The 17,551-nt window shown below is 45.9% G+C and overlaps 1 protein-coding gene across 1 annotated transcript; it reads left to right on the forward strand.

Annotated features, from left to right (window-relative positions):
* The first annotated feature begins 110 nt into the window (after window positions 1-110).
* LOC133243885 (melanoma antigen preferentially expressed in tumors-like) lies at window positions 111-5,151 on the forward strand. The gene is made up of 5 exons (XM_061410617.1): window positions 111-392; window positions 1,210-1,276; window positions 2,638-2,957; window positions 3,242-3,844; window positions 4,595-5,151. Exons 2-5 carry the CDS (start codon window positions 1,241-1,243, stop codon window positions 5,115-5,117), a joined length of 1,482 nt encoding a protein of 493 aa, XP_061266601.1. The 5' UTR covers window positions 111-392; window positions 1,210-1,240; the 3' UTR covers window positions 5,118-5,151.
* The last annotated feature ends 12,400 nt before the right edge of the window (window positions 5,152-17,551 follow it).

Genomic DNA, 17,551 nt, shown 5'->3' on the forward strand with positions numbered 1-17,551 from the left:
GCTTAACCCTATTTTAGGGGTTTTAACTCTATTTAAGGGACACCCACATCTCTGGCTGCTGATGGGGATGGTGGGAATTTGGTGAATGCCATCTCCAGGAAGTTAACAAACTGTAGAGTAGCTTTCAGGGAAGGCCTCCTTCTTGCCTTCCATATAGAATTGTTGGGGCATCACAATGCCAGGCGTGGAGAGGTTCCATCTGTCTGTGTTCTGAGACCTCAACAGAACCAGTGTGTCAGCCGGCCCAGAAGGGGCTTCAACCCAGACCCTTTGATGCAGGATTTGCACCTCCCCAGGGAGAAAGTCCGTGTGGCTACCTGTTCTTAATGCAGAGCAAAGGAAAAACTGAATTGTATTTGTGGGCTTAAAGTTGAGCTCCCATCAGAATCTCTGTAAGTGAGAGCCTTAAGGGAGGGAGAGGGGTTGGGGTTGGGCGGGAGGGCGGTTTCAAAGGCGCTTTGGATTTCTTGTTCACTGGCACTGAGGGAAGGTCAGGTTACCCAGCTACATTGGGAAGGAGCCTTTGAAGGTCATGTTGAGGGTACAGGTCGCTGGACAGAGCCCAGGCTGGGATGTGCAGAGGACCCCTGAGCCTCCGGTTTACAGCCATTTGCTGACACAGATTTATGTCCTTGGCCCACGTTTATTTCCCTTCAGGAGAGCCCATGACCCTAAGCCATAAGTGGCTTTCAGGCAAAACAATGCCTGTCCAAGGTTTGGCCAGCCAAAACAGTTCCATCCTCTCTTAAAACACATTCGTAAATGTAATAGCCTAGCTTCACAAAGGAAATGCCCTTTTGCCTCCAGGGAGGAAGGAAGTCTGGATCTTGGGTTTGTCTTGAGTTTAAGGGATCCACCTGGTCCCTTTTTAGCCACTCCCTCTTCTGACAATTTCACAAGCCTAGGCTAAGATAAGTCTTTGAATTCCTCCAAACAAAGCACACTTTCTTGGGTACTTTCATGGTTTTGTTACAAATGTCTGGTCCCTCTGTTCTCCTGGCCAGCTCCTAGGTGTATTTTGACCTGACCAGTTCCAGGAAATTCTTCACTGTCAAAATCTGGAGGACCCATCATCCCTCCATTACACCTCTGTTCCTTTGTGAACGGGAACATGTTTCACTGTCTGACAATGTATAAGTGACAGTGTGATACTCAGGAATCTTACTTTGTTTCTTTGTTTTCTGGGGTGACATCACCATCCACACAAAGCTGTCTGAATGTGAACATTTGGTTGATTTTGATGTGGCCCAAACTCCCCCAACGAATGTACCTTCAGGTTAGTTTTCTTCTTTTATATTTTTAAATATTTTGGTAACCTATTGTGAACAGACAGGATCCCATCAGTTGTATGTAGTGAGAAAGTAAAAAAACAAAAACAAAAACCACTCAGCCTTAGCTGGATGGAAATCTAGTAGTAAGATAGCACTTTATCTGGAAATGGAAATTTCAGCCAGAATCGGAAAACTGTGTCCTGGAAGGAGAAGAGGGTCTGAGGACTGAGCACACTGCTCCACGCTGGAGCATTGGGCTCTGACAGATGTACCTGCTGGGGTCTTCATGGGACAGTCCATGCAGGCCACGATCCTGTGGAGAATTTTCTTTGCCTTTCCATTCACCTTGGCAGTTGCACACTTTGCTTTTGCTCCTGCGTGCAGTTTTACGTTTATCCCAGACAGTTTGGTTTCTTCTTTGATTTTCTCCACTTGTACAGATCACTACAACATTTCCTAACCAGATAAAATTTGACAGGGTAGGGGCAGTGAGGGACGGGTTAGGGTGGAGTGAGATTTAGGGGATGGGGCCACACAGAACAGCATCTGGTGTCATAGATCCCTGATGGGGATAGAACTCATGCCCCTGCTGTGAAAGAATAAAGTCCTCCACACTGAAATTCAGGGAAGTTCCTGGAATTGATTTAATGAAAGACATCTAATTAGGAGGAATTTTTGGGTGACATTTTACATTTTAGTTTGAGACCAGTGATTATAGTTCATATTATTTTACAGTTTTGTGATTTGACTAGCCTAAAGGATTTTGGGGGTTTCTTTTGTTTTAAAAGCGAAAGACTTTTTTAATCCCATGGGATACAAAAAAAAAAATCTGTAGAATATTTGAAAGAGTGGAGGTTTTGTTCTGAATGCGAGTGCTTTGGTCCACTGAACCAAATGGTAATAACATTTGTAGAAGAGACACCCAGTGAAAGTGACTTTTTTATGTAGTGTCCTAACAGCACTCATTGTGAGAGTTATTGGTTGGAGTTTAGAGACAGGCTGTGTTGGGCTAAACTTCTTATTCCTGTTTTCAGCCCTTGAGTAATAATCAGAAGCTTTCTCTGAAGAGAGTGGGGTCAGCTGTCAGACTCCTAGGTATCTACCGGCCAGTAGGGCTGGGATTAAATGCAGCAGCCAGGAGATACGGGATGGAGCAAGAGGTCACCTTGTCCCTTTGTTGCTGCCTGGAGAGATGCTTGTCCATGTGCTAGTGGGACAAAAGCTGTGACTTTGTGGCCAGAGGATGTCTCTGACCCTGCCTTGGTTCCCTGAGGGTGGAGGGACAGCAGGGTCTCCCCGGTTCCTTGACCAGAGAAGGAAACGCCACCCCCCACTCCCATGCCCTTGCTCTCTGACGTCCTCCCAGGACTCATTCCAGAGGAGGTTCTTCAGGATGAACGTCCAGGCCCCACCCCGACTCCTGGAGCTGGGTGCACAGTGCCTGCTGCGCAATGAGGCCTTGGCCATCATGGCTCTGGAGGAGCTGCCCATCGAGCTCTTTCCACCACTCTTTATGGAGGCCTTTGCTGGAAGGCACACAGAGGCCCTGAAGGCAATGGTGCAGGCCTGGCCCTTCCCCTGCCTCCCACTGGGGGCCCTGATGCAGGACCACCAGCCTCATCTGGACACCTTCCAGGCAGCACTCGATGGTCTGGATGTCCTGCTTGCTCAGGAGGTCCGCCCCAGGTAAGGTCAACCTGGCAGACTGGTGAGGCCTGGGGGTGTAAGCAAGGTGCAGACAGGGCAGGTGGATGAGGACTCATATGGAAACAGGCAATTGGATGTATAGGACTGGTTGAGGGGGAGAGGGCAGAAAAAGCATGTGGGCCACCCCCCATTATCCCTTAAAGTGGGAACCAAGGGGGACCTAGAAGCCAGAGCAGCTGTGGTACGTGGAGTGCAGAGCACTCATGGAGTCCTGGTGCCCATTGGCCTCTGCATGGCTCAGCCTTTCCCCTGCGGCCTCACAGGCGGTGGAAGCTGCAGGTGCTGGACTTGCGCCGGAAAACCCACCAGGACTTCTGGACCCTGTGGTCCGGGATGAAGGTCAGTGTTTGCTCACTGCTGGAGCCTGAGCCAGCCCAACCAATGCAGAAGAGGTGCAGGGTGGAGGCGCAGGCGGGGCTGAAGCCAGAGCAGGCCCCTGTGGAGGTGCTGGTCGACCTGTGCATCAAGGAGGACACTCTGGATGAGACCCTCAGCTACCTGCTGAAGAAGGCCAAGAAGAGGGGGAAGCTGCTGCACATCCGCTGCCAGAAGCTGAGGATCTTCACCATGCCCATGCAAAGCATCAGGAAGATCCTGAAGGTGGTGCAGCTGGACTCCATTCAGGACCTGGAGGTCAACTGCATCTGGAAGCTGGCCACGCTGGGCAGGTTCCTGCCGCACCTGGGCCGGATGGGCAACCTGCGCCGGCTGCTGCTGTCTCGCATCCACATATTGCCACATACCACCCCGGACCAGGAGAACTGCGTCAACCAGCTCAGTGCACAGTTCCTGAACCTGCCCCACCTGCAGGAGCTCTACCTGGACTCCATCTCCTTCCTCGAGGGCCGCCTGCACCAGGTGCTCAGGTGAGGTGTGGCGCCAGCTCTGCAGCAAAACCTGGCCTCTTTCATTTCTTTACCATCGGGGTGTCTATTTGTGCCTGCTGGGGACATGGCCAGTGTGCACAGGCCACTTGGAAGTCCTCACGGTATGGCCACTCTGTCCCCAGGCTTCTTGTCAGGTCACCTCCCTGGTTAGGGTCAGAGGTGTGGCCTAGGTTAGATGCTGCCAAATGGGACTTTTGCTGGGAGTCCGCATAGTGGGGGTCAGGTGTGATGCCCTTGGGAATTCTTTCCGAGAGAGTGATGTCTTAGCTGAGACGATGACAGAGAATGACAAAGAATTGTAGGTGATGATGGATGGTTTGTGACCCCCGGATATCTGGGGGATATGCACCCAGGGATCGTCTGTAACTGCTGGGACCCACTAGCCCATGTCTACTGCATCCAGCCTGCTGTTGAATTCAACTAGCCGTGTCCTGTACAAACATCTTAATTCCTGTGAACAAAATACTAGTAAGCTGAAATAGGCAAATAATCTTTGTTTACAGTTTGTTTCCCACATTAAAAATAGTTCATCATTTTGTGCAGGGGGAGGTCATAACCATATGAGCATGACCTTCCCCCTGGAAGAACCCCTGCCTTCCTGTCAAGGAGGTGAGAGGCCAGCTCCAAGCCAGTGAGATCCCCTGTGTTCCTGTGAAAGAGGCCTCTCCTCCCCATATCCCTCTGCCCACCACCTCTGCCCCTGACACTGACTGCTCTGTCTTTCCCCAGGTGCCTGAACACCCCTCTGGAGACCCTGTCGATCACCAATTGCCTGATTTCGGAGTCAGACCTGACATACCTGTCGCAGTGCCCAAGCGTCAGCCTGCTGAAGGACCTTGGCCTCAGCGGGGTCAACCTGACCAGCCTCAACTTGGAGTCCCTGCAGGTCCTGATTGAGAGGACCTCAGCCACCCTGCAGGAACTGGACCTGGATGAGTGCGGCATCATGGACTCTCAGTTCAGTGCCCTCTTACCCTCTCTGAGCCGCTGCTCCCAGCTCACCACCTTCAGCTTCTGTGGCAACCCCATCTCTATGGCTGTGCTGGAGAGCCTGCTGCACCACACCATGGGGCTGAGTAAGCTGAGCCACGTGCTGTACCCTGCACCCCTGGAGAGCTATGAGGATGTGCATGGCACCCTGCACCTGGGCCTCCTGGCTCAGCTGCATGCCCGGCTCAAGCAGCTTCTGTGCAAGTCTGGGGTGGCCCAGCATGTTCTGGGTCAGTGCCAGCCCCTGTCCACACTGCGGTGACCAGATTCTCTATGACACCGAGCCCATCCTGTGTCCCTGCTACTTGCCTGACTAGGCCAGTTCATGAGTGGCAGGCTGAGAATGAACACAACAGTTTCAGACAATTTTTCAGCGTAAGCAGGAGAAAGTGATTTAGAGTGGGCAGTGGGGGAGGGCTTGGTGGGATTTTTGGAGAGATATGTTCCTACAAAGTTAGAAATGTGAATCTGATTTTTGGAGGGGGAATTTTGGGCTTGGTAGGGTGATGGGGTCATTACCCCTCTGTTGGATTGTTACAAAGAAATAAAGGGAACTTCAATGTCAATCATTTGGTGTCCTCTGTGACCTGTGACCATGATTCTCCCCTTTAAATTCATGACTCTCCTGTTAGTGGTTCTATAAAACGGCCTGAGCATGAGTGGGGCCTAGATGCTCTCTGATAGGCAAGGATCAGCTAAAGGAGTTCAGGGCACCATCTTTCCACTCCCTGTGGTTCTCATTTCCAGGGCATCCACCTCCTCACTTATTTCTGAGGCTGTTCAATCTGTCATCATATACAAGGTGCATCCTCAGGGCCTGGACTGAACTAAGTGTCCAGGAGTGAGCACCGCTGGTGGGAATCTTCTTCCAAGGAACCCCTACTACTAACCCCACCCAGGCACTGGGGTTTTCCTCAGTGGATCCAGCAGATGCAAAACCTCCATCTCGGGCCATGGGCAGTGCCAAGATGGGTTCACTGTACAACGTCAGGCCCGGAGTCCTGGGGCATATTCACCAGCAGACCATCTGGAGCCTTTGGGACACACCAGCCCGTGCCCACCTTCCCACTGCTCAGCTGGATCTGATTCTTTGGGAATCAATGGACTGTAACCTCCCAGGGTTCTCTGCCCATGGAATTCTACAAGTTGGAATACTGCAGTGGGTAGTCATTCTCTTTTCCAGGAGATCGTCCTAACCCAGGCAGATTTTTTACCATCTGAGCTGCCAGGGAAGCCTCCAGTTTCTAAGAGAAAACCCAGCATCCCTGAATCCATTGTCTAAGTGTGCTTTTATGCCACTAATATTCCCACAGGTTTATTTTGTTTTTATATTAATAAAAACTTTCACACACAATTATTTGTTCAAAGGCTGATGGAAATCCATTCCCAATTGTCAAAAAAAGTCACTTCTGAGTTGAGTATTTCAGTGTTGATTCATCTGTACCTTTTTTTTTTTTTTAAATCTTAATCCTTAAGTTTTTACCTTAAGCCACATGGTAAAGATAAAATTTCCTCCAAATCCTGGTTATCTGCCAATTTGACAGCATTAAGGCTTTTAACAAATTCTCTTTACCCATCAGACCTCTTTGCTGAGACCTAGTCCTCTGAGATTCAGAGATATTTAGTAACTAAAACAAAATAATGATAATCAGATCACCCCTTCAGAGTGGAGGGCTCCAACTACACCACTTTTTCTGGCCAGTGGAGCTGAAACCAGCATGGACCAGCCAAAGTTTAATCTAGGAATGTCCTAGAAATTAGTATCATTTTGATTTGAGCTTTCCTGGTAGCTCAGATGGTAAAGAACCCACCAGCAATGCAGTAGACTCAGGCTTAGTCCCTGAATCGGGAAGATCCTCTGGAGAAGGGAGTGGTTACCCACTCCAGTATTCTTTACTGGATAATTCCATAGAGGAGCCTATGGAATTGTTGGGCTACAGTACATGGAGTCACAAAGAATCAGACAGGACTGACTAACACTTTCACTTTACCTTTAATAATGTGGGTAAGCAGGTGGTGCAAGTTGTCATTGAGTTTTGCAATGTGTCATGGTCCATTAAGGTTCAGTCCCTCTCTGTACCACCCTTGCATTTAACCTGTGAAACCATCCTTTTACGATTTCTTACTAAGCGAATTAGAACTGAGAGCAGAAGTAGCAAGAAGCCAGACGCTCTGGACTGATGAGGTGAGGATCAAGGAGGAGAGTGAAATAGCCGGCTTAAACCAAGTATTAAAAAAAACTAAGTTTGTGGCATCTGGTCCCTTACTCCATGGCAAATAAAAGGGGAAAAGGTGGAAGTACTGACAGATTTCCTCTTCTTGGCCTGTGCAATCACTGCAATGGTGATTGAAACCATGAAATCAAAAGACAGTTGCTTCTTGTCAGGAAAGCTGTGAAAAACTTAGTGTGTGGAAAAGCAGAGACATTACTCTGCTGACAAAGGTCTCTATAGTCAAGGCTATGGTCTTCCTAGTGGTCATGTACGATTGTGAGAGATGGACCACAAAGAAGGCAGAGTGCCACAGATTTTTGCCTTCGAGTTGTGGTGCTGGTGAAGACTCCTGAGTGTCCCTTGGACAACAAGGAGATCAAACCAGTCAATCTTAAGGGAAATCAACCCTGAATACTTGTTAGAAGGAATGATGCTGAAGCTGAAGGTCCACTATATTGATCATCTGATGGCAACAGCTGACTCACTGGGAAAGTCTCTGATTCTGGGCAAGATTGAGGGCAGGAGGAGAAGAGGGTGATAGAGAATGAGATGGATGGATGGCATCACCAATGCAATAGACATGAACTTGGGCAAACTTCAGGAGATGGTAATGGACAGCAAGATCTGGCATGTTGCAGTTCATGGGGTTTCAGATACAACTGGGCAAATGAACAACAACAATCTCTTGATATAAAGATGTCCCAGAGAGAGTAGAAGAGGAAAAGAATGGAAATGCCTGGCTCTCCCCTAGAGATGGATAAAATCGGAACAGGCTGGCCACCTGGATTAGTGCCCTCTTGAAAGGTGTGCTTTCTGGCCACCTTGTAGAGTCCACTTCTCATACAGCCCTTATCTGTAGGGCTGATCTCCTACTGGGTACCAGGTGCTCAGTTGGTGTGAGGTGCCCAGCCCTGTTGGTGGACACTCAGGCTGATCACATGTCTCTCCATGGTCACAAGCCTCGGGGAGCTTCCTCCCTGACCACAGCAATGGACCTGCACTGGAGTTGACCCTGCAGTTGTCCATGGAAGGAAAAGTGGGAATAGGTCATGTCTGTCTTTCTTTTTTTGTTTTGTTTGTTGGCCAGCCTATGAAGCTTGCAGCTTCTAACCCCAACTAAGGATAGAATCTATGCACTCATCAGTGAAAGTACAGAGTCCTCACCATTGCAGAACTACCAGAGAGTTCCTAGTAGGTCATTTCTTGAGCCTGACAGATGGCCCAGAAATCTGATGTTGGCTTCTGAAAGGCAGCTTCTATGCGTCAGGCTTTGATGAAGTCACCAAACATTCCTCTCTCCCTGATCTCTGGGAGCCCTGTGATCATGGCCCATATCATAGAAACTTCTGGAGGTAGAGAGAAATGAAGGATGACATACCCCCTCCACTCATATTCCTCTTCTGGCTACAGACTCAAATGCCTTTCAATAAATTCACCTGCTCTCAACCCATCTACAGAAAGCATGCTGTCCTCATTCCTGGAAACCTTCCCTGCAGAAGAGATTGAACTCATGTCCTCTGCTTTTTCCTAACCTAACGTATGAAGGCTTTTTGGTACATCTGGTGATAAGCTTCATTGTATTCTGCTTGACAGCTGTGGGGTTTTATTCCTTTTTTTTTTTTTTTTCATTAAAAGACATACTCCCTTTCACATCCAGGATGGTTTGAGCACAGGCCTCACTCTGTTTTCAAGGTTCTGTCCCTCACAGTCTAGAAGAGAAGTAAAAGATGTTGGGGCCAGAAAGAGAGTTGGGTGGAGACCTTTAGCAGCAATGGTCTGCAAGAAGTGTTTCACAGGAGCAGGCTTCCTCCTGGAAAATCTGGGTGGGTGGGCATTTGTTGATGGGTGGGAGTCACGTGGGAGCTGAGTCATCACCTGTGTACATCCTGCCTGTCCTTGAGGTGAGCCCTCTCTAGGGACTCCTGATCTAAAGAATGTGTTAGGGTACTAAGGTCGCCACCAGAAATACCACAGATTTAAACAACAGAAAACTGTTTTCTCCCAGTTTTGGAGGCCCGAAGCCCAGAATCAAGGTGTTGACAGTGTGGTGTCTCTGGAGGTCTCTTTCCTTGATGCATAGACAGCTGCATTCTTGTGTCCTCCTGTCCCTTTATGTCCAAGCATCCTTGATGTCTTTTGTGTCCTAATTTCCTCTTTTTTTTTTTTTTGTTGCTAGCTGTGATGCTTCCCTTCTGGGTCTTAGTTTCCAGACCACGATTTGACTTTGGGCCCTTGACAGTGAAAGTTCTGAGCCCTAACCACTGGCCTGCTAGGGAATTCCCCTCTCTCTTTTTATATGGAGAACCATCAGATTGGACTAGGGCCCACCCTAGCGACCTTGTTTTAACTTAATCACCTTGTTAAAGGTATTATTTCCAAATATGGTTACATTCCAAAGTGTTGGGTGCTAGGACTTCTACAGATATATTTTTAATTAATTAATTAATTTGACTGCACCAGGTCTTAGTTGTTTCACATGGGGGCTTTGGTCTTCCTGGCAGCATGTGGGATCTAGTCCCCTGACCAGGGACTGGAGCCCAGCCCCTTGCACTGGAAGTGCAGATTCTTAGCCACTGGACCACTGTGAAAGTCCCCTCAACATATGGAATTTTCAGGACACAGTAAAGCCCAAAACAGGGTTGATGGTGGGGTTATTTGCCTGGCTGCACATTTGCAATATACCTGCTCCTTAGAAATGTCTGAGACCTTTAATAACATTGACTCCCTGGTCCAATTCTTGGAGATACTGATTCTGTGGGTATGGAGTAAGATTGGCAGAGTCAACCAGAACATCAGTACTTTTCAAAAGCTCTCTAATACTCACTGTTTAATATGACACCTTATGCAGCCTGGGCAACACCTGGAGCTTGTGAGAAACTCAGACCTACAACTGTTGGACAAGAATGTGTTTTTGGACAAAACACATAGCAATTCCTTAGATTCACTGAGGGTTAAGAATCACAGCCCAGGAGATTTGAAAGTGTGGCCCAAATTGAGAAGTTTGGACCCAGATCGCTTGGCTTTGCTTATACCCTAACTTCTTTCAATATGAAGGACATCTAGAAGCTCTCAGAGAATGTGTGGGAGTCCTAGAATCTCTGAAGGGTGGTGGGGAGAATGAAGCTCCCAGCTCAAGCAACAACATCTGATTGGTGTATTGAATTACCAATAACCTGCTCCTCCCAAGGCAGGTGGTCAATGTGTCCAATGATGAAAAAATGAATTCTTGACCCTCCACCCTCAGGGTTTCCTGAAGGAGTAGATTCTTGGGTATTTTAAACATGTTTTTTTATTGTTGTTCTCCCCTTGTAGCTCAACTGGTAAAGAATCTGCCTGCAATATGGGAGACCTGGCTTTACCCAGGGTTGGGAAGATCCCCTGGAGAAGGAAAATGTTACCCACTGCAGTATTCTAGCCTGGAGGATTCCATGGACTGTATTGTCCATGGAGTCATGAAGGGTCAGACACCACTGAGCGACTTTCACTTTCATTGTTGTGGTTTCATTGCTAAGTTGTGTCTGACTCTTTTGTGACCCCATAGACAGTAGCCTGCCAGGCTCCTCTGTCCATGGGATTTCCCAGGCAAGAATACTGGAGTGGGTTGCCATTTCTTCTAGCTCCAGGGGATCGTTGCAACTCAGAGATTGAACCCAGGTCTCCTGCATTAACAGGTGGATTCTATACCTCTGCGACACCAGAGATCAATCTTTCCCAAAGTATTGGAGGATTTTACACCCTGGGATTCACTTCACTACAGAATCAAGTGCGGCAAACACTGAACTTTCAGATTCCCAGGCCCTCTCCTCTGGCAATCTGAGTTTCTTAGATGTGATATGCAGCCCTGGAATCTCTATGTTTAACAATGTCCCAGGTGATTCTGAAATTTGAGCAATTTCTAGAAGCATATGAAAATGAACGTGTTAGTTGGCCAGTTGTGTTCGGCTCTTTGCAAACCCATGGATAATAGCTCTACAGGCTCCTCTGTACATGGAATTCTCCAGGCAAGAATACTGGAGTGGCTAGCCATTCCCTTCTCCAGGAGGTCTTCCTGACCCAGGGATCAAACCTTGGTCTCCTGTACTGCAAGCAGATTTTTTACTGTCTGAAGCATCAGAGAAGCCTAGAAGCATAAATAAGTAGTCAAAATTTTCCTTTCTTTCCCTTAAGTTTTTGCAAACATTTTATAATTGACACCCAAAATGTTTTTGTTGTAAGTGTAAACACTGCAAAGGATGTAGCTTTTGCATACAATAAGAATAAACCCTTTAAGTAAATAAAACTAGGAATTCTCTGGGAAACCAGTGCTTAGTGCTCAATGCTTTCACTCTGGTGACCTGGGTCAGTCCCTGGACAGGAAACTAAGATCCTGAAGGAAGTCTCATGGTGCTTCCATAAATAAATAAAACTGTTAATATCATGCTTTCAAATATATCCAGAAGAATGTAAATAACATAGAGTTTTTTCAAATATTTATTTTTATTTACTTATTTGGGTGCCTTGGGTATTAGTTGTGGCATGCAGCATCCTTTGTGGGTTCTACTGCCCTCTGTGTTGTGGGATCTTATTTCCCCAATCATGGATCAAATCCATGCTCCCTGCCTTGGAAGGCAGATTCTCAACCACTGAACCACCAGGGCATTCCCTAGCCTTGGGTTTTCATACTCACCAGCATTGGAGAAAGACATGGCAACCCACTTCAGTATTTTTGCCTGGAGAATTCCATGGATAGAGGAGCCTGGTTGGCTACAGTCCATGGGGTCACAAAGAGTCAGACACAACTGAGCAACTAGACACAGCACTCACCATCAACCATCTTAAAAGAGTATAAAATGATCTCTTTCTAATGGTCAGGTTTTTTTTTTTCCTGTTTCATTGAGATGTAATGGACATATATTTTATAAATTTAAGGTGAACACATGTTGATTTGATAAGAACGATATTTTTGATGTTATATCTGTTTATAGCTCTTGAGATCACGTTCATTATTGAACTTCATTTTTTTTCTAATTCAGTGACTGTTACCTTATAAGAAATGGAAATACACATATTTCTTCTCTAAAACCCTCCCTCCTCCTAAGAATCTGTGCATAAGGCTGTAAAGGCAGTGGGAGGGAAAGTTTGAGATATAATCTAGGTGGTGCAAAGGGGAAGGAGAGAGAAGAGGGGGAGTGAGGAAGGAAGGGAGAAGGAGGGGGACCAGGGTGTGACCTAGCCCCCTGACATGGTTTTAGAAAGCATGAGCCCTTGCCTAGATCAAGCTCCTGGAGTTCAGCATGAAATCCATGATGAGGACCCCAGGAATCCAGCAGGTGCTGAATCTTCAAGTGCAGATCACTTGGGAGTAAGCTTGCTTCCTGCCCTCCTCACCTTGCCCGCTCTGCCCCCCCAACCTATCCCCCTTGCCCCTGGAAGAATACAGGGGTTTGCTGTTTGCAGCTGGTGAATTTTCTGGCATTGGAAGAGGACCCCTGCCTTTTTAGGTTCCTGATATCAGCCTGAGCTCTGTCGGAATAGCTGTGTAGACCGCCTTCCCCTGCCCTTAAGCTATTGAACCCCAAATAACTAAAGATGCAGACAAATTGGAGATAAAGTGGTGGGCCTCTGGATGCCAGATAGAGAAGTGGAGACTCTCACCACCCTGAGACCTGGACAACAGCCCCTGGGTGAAGCCCTGAAGCCCCATCCACATTCTTTCCTCTCTCTAGCAACTTGGTAGAAAGATTTCTAGTTGAAAGACTCGATGGGGGAAAACTGTTTCAGAAACCTGATTGGAGCCCGGGTTGGATACTACGGATTGGGTTAGAATGGGCTTTAAAAGATTTGGAATCTCCTGAAACAGCCTCACTGAGGAAAACCTTTTGGAGAGCCAAGTAGGGGTTCATGGACACTGGACACAGGAAGTGGTGCTGGTATTTCCAGAGAAATCTCTCTGGGACGTGGAGACAAAAACACTCCAGCTTCACCCGCCACTGGGGCTCAGAATGGGATATGTTTAGCTTCACTGAGTCAACTGGACATCAGCAGCTGGTGAGCCATGGGGTTTGGAATACTTCATTTTGTTCTCTGAAGTCATGAGTCTGCAAAATTTCTCTATAAAGGGCTAGAAAGTAACCAGGAATTAAGGTCCATTCGGTCTTTGCCATTAGCAGTGTGAAACAACCTTGTGCAGTGGCAAATGATCACAGTTGAGTTCCAATAAAACTTTATTTGTGACACTGAAATTTAGACGTCATATAATTTTTACATGTCACAAAATGTTCCTTTGTTTCCCCCAAATAAAAGAAAAAAGTAAAAATATTAAACGTATTTTTAAAAGTTAAAAAAAAACTAAAACATAAAAATCATTCTTAGCTTGCTGGTTGGGAGAAAAAAACAAACAGGAGGCATGCCAATTTGTCAATCCCTTTCTAAACCATTTGCCTATATAAGGCAGCTAGCATAGCATTAGTGGCTTGCTACACGAATTTAGTAGGCTGGATTCTGCTTATGAAAAATAGAATCTTCATTAAATCTAAGAAGACATCACCTGTAATCTACAACATTATTTGGTGTTTTGTTTGTTTTTGCCACACACAAGCTGGAATCAAGATTGCTGGGAGAAATATCAATAACCTCAGATACGCAGATGACACCACCCTTATGGCACAAAGTGAAGAGGAACTCAAAAGCCTCTTGATGAAAGTGAAAGTGGAGAGTGAAAAAGTTGGCTTAAAGCTCAACATTCAGAAAATGAAGATCATGGCATCCAGTCTCACCACTTCATGGGAAATAGATGGGGAAACAGTGGAAACAGTGTCAGACTTTATTTTTCTGGGCTCCAAAATCACTACAGATGGTGACTGCAGCTATGAAATTAAAAGATGCTTACTCCTTGGAAGCAAAGTTATGACCAACCTAGATAGCATATTCAAAAGCAGAGACATTACTTTGCCAACAAAGGTCGTCTAGTCAAGGCTATGGTTTTTCCTGTGATCATGTATGCATGTAAGAGTTGGACTGTAAAGAAGGCTGAGGGCTGAAGAATTGATGCTTTCGAACTGTGGTGTTGGAGAAGACTCTTGAGAGTCCCTTGGACTGCAAGGAGATCCAACCAGTCCATTCTGAAGGAGATGAGCCCTGGGATTTATTTGGAAGGAATGATGCTAAAGCTGAAACTCCAGTACTTTGGCCACCTCATGCGAAGAGTTGACTCATTGGAAAAGACTCTGATGCTGGGAGGGATTGGGGGGCAGGAGAAGGGGACTACAGAGGATGAGACGGCTGGATGGCATCACTGACTCGATGGACATGAATCTGGGTGAACTCCAGGAGTTGGTGATGGACAGGGAGGCCTGGCGTGCTGCAATTCATGGGGTTGCAAGGAGTTGGACACAAATGAGTGACTGATCAAATCTTATCTGTGGCATGTGGGGTCATAGGTCCCTGCCCAGGGATTGAAGCCATGCCCCCTGGCTTGGAGTGAGGAGTCTTAAGTACTGGATCACCAGGAAGGCCCGAAGCATTATTTTTCACACCACTATAAAATATATATTTATATACATATGAATGTGTGTATGTGCTGTTGCTTCAGTCATGTTTGACTCTTCCAACTCTATGGACTGTAGCTCAGCAGTCTCCTCTGTCCACAGGATTCTTCAAGCAGGAATACTGGAGTGGGTTGTCATGCCCTCCTCCAGGGGGTCTTCCTGACCCAGAGATTGAACCTGTGTCTCTTAAGTCTTCTGCATTGGAAGGAGTGTCCTTTACTGCTAGAGCCACCATTTAGCCAAGCAAACTATGGTATGCTACTGATGAAATGTGATCTGGTATCAGAAATGGTCAAATGTAAACTTTAGAATGGTCGTAAATGTCAGTGAAACCTGTTAATGGCATGGAAGCTATCAACAAATGTATTATATGGAGAGAAATTGTGTTACGTATCTTTTGTTTCAATGACTACAACTGGTCCTGACATCATCCAGCTACATACTGGCTGACACTCTCCCTTGTGTGATAGTTTTAAGTCATTAAGATTTGGATTTCATGAAATGCTAGGGAAAACTGCTTCTCAGCCTTCTGGCTAAGATCAAGTGTAAGTACCTGGGGATCCAGGAATTAGTGGGTCGAGCCTGTGATACAGATAAATGATTGTATTATTAACAGTTACTGTTTATTTTTGTAGCAGACATATAACACTGACAGATGCCACATGTTGTTCTAGAAACAAAAATATAGCAACCCAATAGCTCTGGAGTTGAATATGGCATGTGAGTGGGAGAAGGCTGTAATTTCTGACATCATGGTCGGGCAAGCTTGGCAGACAAACTGTGGACCGTGACAGATCAGGAGCTGGGTGATGGTACTTGAGACAGCATCCTAGGCAGGGAGAGCAGCAGAAGTCCTGAGAAGGCCCCGTCCTCTCTCCTCGGTGCCCTTGGGAGATTGGGTCCAGGAACCCTGCACCCACAGATACCAAAATGCATGGCAGTGCAAGTCTCTTATATAAAATGGTGTAGTCTTTGCATGTAACTTAAGGGGGTGCTCCCACATGCTTTAAATTATCCCCAGATTCCTTATAATACTTAATACAATGTCGATGCTCTGTAAATAGTTTCAAGTACACAAATATATATATATGTATGTATATATATATATATATTACATTTATATATATATATATATATATATATATATATATTTTCCAGCATGAGGCAGGTTCAAGTTTTGTTATTAGAACTTTCTGGATTTTTTTTAAATATATTTTTGATCCATGAATAGAGTCCGATGCCTTCTGGACTCACAGAGTGGAGGGAGTGAGGGGCACCCCCAAGGGACAGAAGGGGGCTCTTTTAGACATTTTATGTTGTTCAGCATTTCTGAGTGCTATTGGAGATCTATAGCAAAATGGCACCTACCAGCTCTCCTGTAGAGTGACAGGAGCACTGGGCCATCATGGGGAGACAAGGCAAAAGTGGGGGCTGGGGAAGAAAGTTTAAAACTGTCATGTCACTTAACTGAGTTTGAGATGTTTCCTTATGTATAAAAAAAGGGTGTTAATAGTTATCTCAATGTTTCAGCCAATGATTCAATCAAGTACTAATTTTGTCTTTTGAAAGAAATAGAATCATCACCACTCATCTGCACAGAATAAGTTCCAAGACCCCCAGTGGATATCTGTAACCTCACATAGTATCAAACCCTATATACACAGTGTTTTTGCTATACAAACATACCTGTGATGCAGTTTATTTTATAAAAGTACAGTAAGAGATTGGCAACTAATAATGACAGGAAAGTGAAAGTGAAGTTGCTCAGTCGTTTCCGACTCTTTACAACCCCTTGGACTGCACCTTACTATGCTCCTCTGTCCATGGGATTTCCCAGGCAAGAATTCTGGAGTCGGTTGCCATTTCCTGTTGTGAAGGATCTTCCCAACCCAGGGATTGAAGCCGGGTCTCCTGAATTGTAGGCAGACAATTTACCATCTAAGTCACCAGGGAAAGTATAATAATAACATAGAACAATTATAACAGTATACTTTTATAGAAGTTTTGTGAAAGTTTCCATGTAAAATATATTACTGTACTAATTTACTGATGTTTTTCACCCTAAAGGCAATGGCACCCCACTCCAGTAGTCTTGCCTGGAAAATCCCATGGACAGAGGACCCTGGTGGGCTACAGTCCATGGGTTCGCACAGAGTCAGACATGACTGAAGTGACTTAGCAGCAGCAGCAGCAGCAAGCACTTACTACACTCTGTGGCCATGCCTTTTGCAGTTTGAGGTTTAACAGCAAAACTAATACAGATTTCTTTTCTCTTCTTCACATTCACCACAGATCTTAGCAACCTCAGCATGCAACTGTTCTCTTTTTAATCAAATTGAGAACTTTGATATTTTCACTTAAATGTAGCACTTAATGGATTCCCTCTAGCATGTCTAAATGGCCAGCATCACTCTAATATGCTTTGGGTTCATTATTGAGTAAAATAAGGGTGATTTGGTCACAGCTCTGTGACATCTCAACAGTCATTGTGGTAAACAAGTAACAACCGAGTGGGATGTGCAGGACTAAGGAACGATTCACATTTTGGGCAGGAGGAAGCAGGATGGTGTGAGATTCCAATCACACTCCTCAAAATGACATGCAATTTACAATTTATGAGTTATTTCTCTCTGGAATTTTCCATTTAATATTTTCAGAGAACAACCCTCAGGGTTAACTAAAACCACAGAGAGTGACACCTGGATTCAAGTTCAAAGCCAGTCATTTCTAACATTTGAAAAGAGTGGCCAGACTCAGAAATGGAATCCCAGGGGGACCTGAATTCACCATGGCCCCTCCAGGAGTCTATTCTACAAATAATATGATTATGACCTTGGAAGGTCTCTTGACCTCACCAAGCCATGTTTATGGTGAGACACCATTTTCACAGATTCACGTAAATGACCAGACATGCTTCAGTCTTATGGATCCAGACAGCACATGTAGTTTGGAAGGGC

Source organism: Bos javanicus, chromosome Y (genome assembly GCF_032452875.1).
Source record: "Bos javanicus breed banteng chromosome Y, ARS-OSU_banteng_1.0, whole genome shotgun sequence".
Taxonomy (NCBI): Eukaryota; Metazoa; Chordata; class Mammalia; order Artiodactyla; family Bovidae; genus Bos; species Bos javanicus.

Bases quoted from the DNA above. Each gene is read 5' to 3' on its own strand.
- LOC133243885 (XM_061410617.1), top strand. From the start codon at position 1,241: ATGTGGCCCAAACTCCCCCAACGAATGTACCTTCAG. The intron at 1,277-2,637 runs GTTAGTTTTCTT...ACGTCCTCCCAG, and splicing joins CCCAACGAATGTACCTTCAG to GACTCATTCCAGAGGAGGTT. The intron at 3,845-4,594 runs GTGAGGTGTGGC...GTCTTTCCCCAG, and splicing joins CGCCTGCACCAGGTGCTCAG to GTGCCTGAACACCCCTCTGG.